Source organism: Mandrillus leucophaeus, unplaced genomic scaffold (genome assembly GCF_000951045.1).
Source record: "Mandrillus leucophaeus isolate KB7577 unplaced genomic scaffold, Mleu.le_1.0 Scaffold366, whole genome shotgun sequence".
NCBI classification, from domain to species: Eukaryota; Metazoa; Chordata; class Mammalia; order Primates; family Cercopithecidae; genus Mandrillus; species Mandrillus leucophaeus.
In genome coordinates, this window is record NW_012103876.1 from 1638669 (window position 1) to 1642891 (window position 4223).

Genomic DNA, 4223 nt, shown 5'->3' on the forward strand with positions numbered 1-4223 from the left:
CCTGTTCTGCCGGCCTGTGAGTGTGGACTCCCGGTGATAGATGTGCAGTGGGCGGGTGGAGAGCCCTGTGGAAACAGGTACTTGGAACGCTGTGTGGGTGTGTGTGGACTCCCGAGGAGGCCGAAACGGCTTCTCCAGAGGAACACTCTGGAGGCTGAGGCTGGGCAGAGACTTTTTCTGTCGGTCAGGGTAGACTCCGGGCAGCTGCGTGCAGATGTGGGGTCTGAGACTGGGGTTGGTCAGGGCGGAGTGGAGTGGTGCAATTTCTTGAGAAGGCCAAGTGTACTGACCGGCATCCCAGGAAATAGACAGACCCCGGTAACGTGAGGCCCTGCTAGAGGAGACGGCCCTGCAGAAGAAGCCCCTTTGCGGAAGATGCTGCCACTGAAACCCTATTGGTCCCACTGTGATTTAGGGGCCAGGACACCCATGCAGGAGAAGCCTTATCTGAAGGAGTGGGGGTGACAGCTGACAGAGTTGGTTGGAATCAATCACTGTTTGACTCTGAAAGTAAAGTCAATTATGATTTATGTCACCCAGGGATTATTTCCATGGGATTAAGTGTCCTTCCCTTCAGTCCCCAGGCCAAACACACTGTCGCTGCTCACAGCCCTCTCTGGCTGGTGAAGGGCTGTTTGACTATCTGCCTCATAACCTCATGTGGCCTCCATGGCTTTTTGCTAGGAGGCACGGGAGTTTCTGAGAGCCTTGCAGATAACAGCAGGCCTCAAAAGAACAATTCAATTTGCATTTAGCCAACAGTCACTGCTCACCCCTTCTGTGCTGGAACCCTGAGGAGCTGAGTAGGACACAGAACCGGGTAACGGGGTACACACGGACCCTGGGGATCATAAGTAATTGCACAAGAGGGTGGGGGATACTGTATGATATCCTGGAATACCCCAAAAGTGAGACCTACCATAAGTGCCTCGGGAAGTAGAGGAAGCAGAAGAGGGCTTCCCAGAGGAGGTGACTTATGAGCTGCACCTTGGAGAATAAATGGATCCAAAAAAGCGTTCTTTAGAGAGGGAAGCAGGACGAAAGCATGGAGATGAGGGTGGTGTGTTTGGGAAGGAGGAAACCAGAATTTAGGGTTTGTGGGATGGGCTGGTGGGAAGTGAGCCAGGAAAGGGCAGGGCCAGATTGTAGAGATCCTCATGTTCCAGGTTAGATGTATTCATCTGGCAAATATTTGTTGAGTCTCTGTCATGTGCCAGGGACTGTTGCAGGTGGTGGGCCCCATCATGGATGAAAGCAAGTCCACACCCTCATGGAGGGTCTGTTCGAGGGGGGAAGACAGATAATAAACACATAGACAAATAAACAGCAGGCTGTAGTAAGTGCGCTTAATACTGCTGGAGGAATAGGAAGGGGTGCCCAAGGGGTGGATGGGGGTGTGGTCAGGGAGGCCTTTAATTAGGCAGCATTTGAGCAGAAGCTGAAGGGAGTGAGGGAGCAGCCTTCCAGGCAGAGGGAACAGCACCTGCAAAGTCCCCAAGGCAGGAGCAGGCGCTACAGGCCACTGTGGTCCATGGGAAGTGGATTTCTTTGGAGTTTGTTTTCATGACATTTTGAGTCAGAGGAGAGGCACAGGTAAGTGCATGTTTTACGGACTGTCAGCCCTGGCAGTTGGTTTGAAAGAGGGATGGGAGAGGCTGGAGTCAAGGGGGCCTGTGAATGGGCAAAAGCCGTGCATTCGTTGTCTTTCTTTCATGCATTTATTTACTTGTTTATTCAACAGATAATGATTGCGCACCTACAAAGGCACAAGTGCGTGCAGGTCTCTGGGAAAGACACAGGAGAAGAGAAAGAGACACAGTTGTGTCTTCCCAGCTGTTTGCCCCTATTTAGCAGGCAGAGCAGTTGTGCAGGTGCAAGATGCTGAGGGCCGGGCCTGGGGCTGAGCTGCGGGAGAGAGTGGAGGGCAGCTGTGAATGTCACTGTGGTAGCCGAAGCCCCAGGAATTGGTGACTAATCAGATGTCAAGGAAAGGGACAGGGAGGAGTCACTGCTGAGGGCAAACTTCATTCCTTCTGGGAAGGTCACAAAGAGAAAAAATGTGCCGGGTGCTGTCTGGTGGGAACTGCAACTCCTGCTCACCCAGGAAGAGCAGTTGCTTAAGGCACCTCAGGGACAGGCAGAGACACGTAGGCCCCTCTTTTTCCTTATCCAGTATAGCCCCCACCCTGAGCTTACAGCAGCTCAGCCTACTCACCAGCACAGGCTCCACAGGTAATCTGGCCATTCCCAGCCATGGCCAGGGGTCGGTGATTTCGGGTAGGTAAGGAGCTATTACTGGCTGGGTGATTTTGAGCAATCGCATGGCCTGTCTGAGCCTCAGCTTGAGTATCTGTAAAATGGGTTGACAACAATTTCATTGCAGGGCTGTGGTGAAAATAAAATGTGCTAATGGCTGTGAGAGGCTTTGTAAACAGTCAGGGATGGGATTGAGCCTAAGTTATATATATATCCGTTATGTCTGCTATATGTGGGTCAATATATACATGAGTGTACACAGAGTTTGAGTTGAGGGGCTAATGTAGGACCATTTCCTGCTTGCTATAAGCTAAACAGTGAGTAATGCTATCTCCTTGTTCTCTTTCCAGCTGGTTCTGAGGACATGGGGACCACAGTCAATGGAGATATGTTTCGGGTAAGCAAGGCTCTGTCTCAGCAGTGGTGAGGACCAACAGCCCTGATCTCAGTAACTTAAAGCCTCATTGTTGTAGGCTTACAGCTCCAAGTTCTCCTGTTCATTATATCTGATGCGTTGGGGTGGGAACATAGAGAAAGGTTTTTGGCATGTTTTCTTGTCATGTAGAGGGCAGGGAAGAAGAATAAGGACCACTAGTGATCGAGATTGATGGGGAGTAACCTCAAGTTGCCCATGGTGATGTCTGGTTTTGGGAGGGAGAGGTCAAGTAGCCCACGGTGGCATGAGATGAAGGCAGCGCATGGCCTTCCCTGACGATGTACCACTGACGGGAGGCAGAACCCAGGCCATCTCCACACACAGGGCGGGCCCTTTGGTCCAGATATTCCACTTCCAGAATTTTCCCAAAGGAAATAATTGGACAAGGCCACCCAGATTCTCTGCAGGATTATTTATAATGGCAGACAAATTGGAGACAACCTAAGTGTCCAGCATCAGGGGACTGAATAGATAGATGAGAAAACCATGCTGTTGTTAAAAAGGGCAATCAGGGCTGGCCGCAGTGGCTCACGCCTGTAATCGCAGCACTTTGGGAGACTGAGGTGGGTGGATCACTTGAGGTCAGAGTTCAAGACCAGCCTGGCCAACATAGTAAAACCCCATCTTTACTAAAAATACAGAAAATTAGCCCGTCATGGTGGCAGGTGCCTGTAATTCCAACTACTTGGGAGGCTGAGGCAGGAGATTTGCATGAACTCAGAAGGTGGAGGTTGCAGCGAGCCAAGATCATGCCATTGCTCTCCAGCCTGGGAGATTAAGAGTGAAACTCCATCTCAAAAAAAATAAATAAATAAAAAATAAAAGGGCAATCAGAGCTTCCTGTATTGACACGAAAAGATGTCCACAATATATTAAGTGGAAAAAGCAGCTTGCAGAATAATATACACAGTATGGTCCTGTGGTTTTTTTTTTTTTGAATATGTTTGGGCCAGGTGTGGTGGCTCACACCTGTAACCCTAGCACTTTGGGAGGCCAAGGCAGGCAGATCATGAGGTCGGAAGATTGAGACCATCTTGGCTAACACGGTGAAACCCCATCTCTACTAAAAATACTAAATTAGCTGGGCGTGGTAGTGCATGCCTGTAATCCCAGCTACTTGGGAGGCTGAGGCGGGAGAATTGCTTGAACCCTGGAGGCGGAGGTTGCGGTCAGCCGAGATCGCGCCACTGCACTCCAGCCTGGGCAACAAGAGCAAAACTGTCTCAAAAAAAAAAAAAACAAGTTTGCACTACATATCTGAAAGGATGTGTACCAGCTGTTAAGAATGGTTAGCCCCAAGGGTGGGGTGGGATGGGGATAAGAAAAGGGCATTCACTTTCACCAGGTTGTTTAAAAATTCTTTAAGTGTTTTTATAGCACAAAAAAGGAAAACCCAGCCGGGCACAGTGGCTTACGCCTGTAATCCCAGATTTTGGGAGGCTGAAGTGGGAGGATCGCAGGAGTCCAGGAGTTTGAGACCAAACTGGACAACATAGTAAGACCCCGTTTCTACAAAAAATGAAAAATTAGC

At 49.9% G+C, this 4223-nt stretch overlaps 1 protein-coding gene across 2 annotated transcripts in view; it reads left to right on the forward strand.

Annotated features, from left to right (window-relative positions):
• Positions 1-694: 694 nt before the first annotated feature.
• Positions 695-4223, forward strand: part of CLTB (clathrin, light chain B) — a 22387-nt gene continuing 18858 nt past the window's right edge. The window contains exons 1-2 of one of the 2 annotated variants that reach the window (XM_011990015.1): positions 695-820; positions 2607-2653. In XM_011990015.1, the coding sequence (XP_011845405.1) occupies positions 2621-2653 (33 nt within the window). In that variant the 5' untranslated portion in view covers positions 695-820; positions 2607-2620. Of the gene's footprint in view, positions 821-2606; positions 2654-4223 lie in introns of those variants that run through there. The other variant, XM_011990016.1, reaches the window with a different exon arrangement.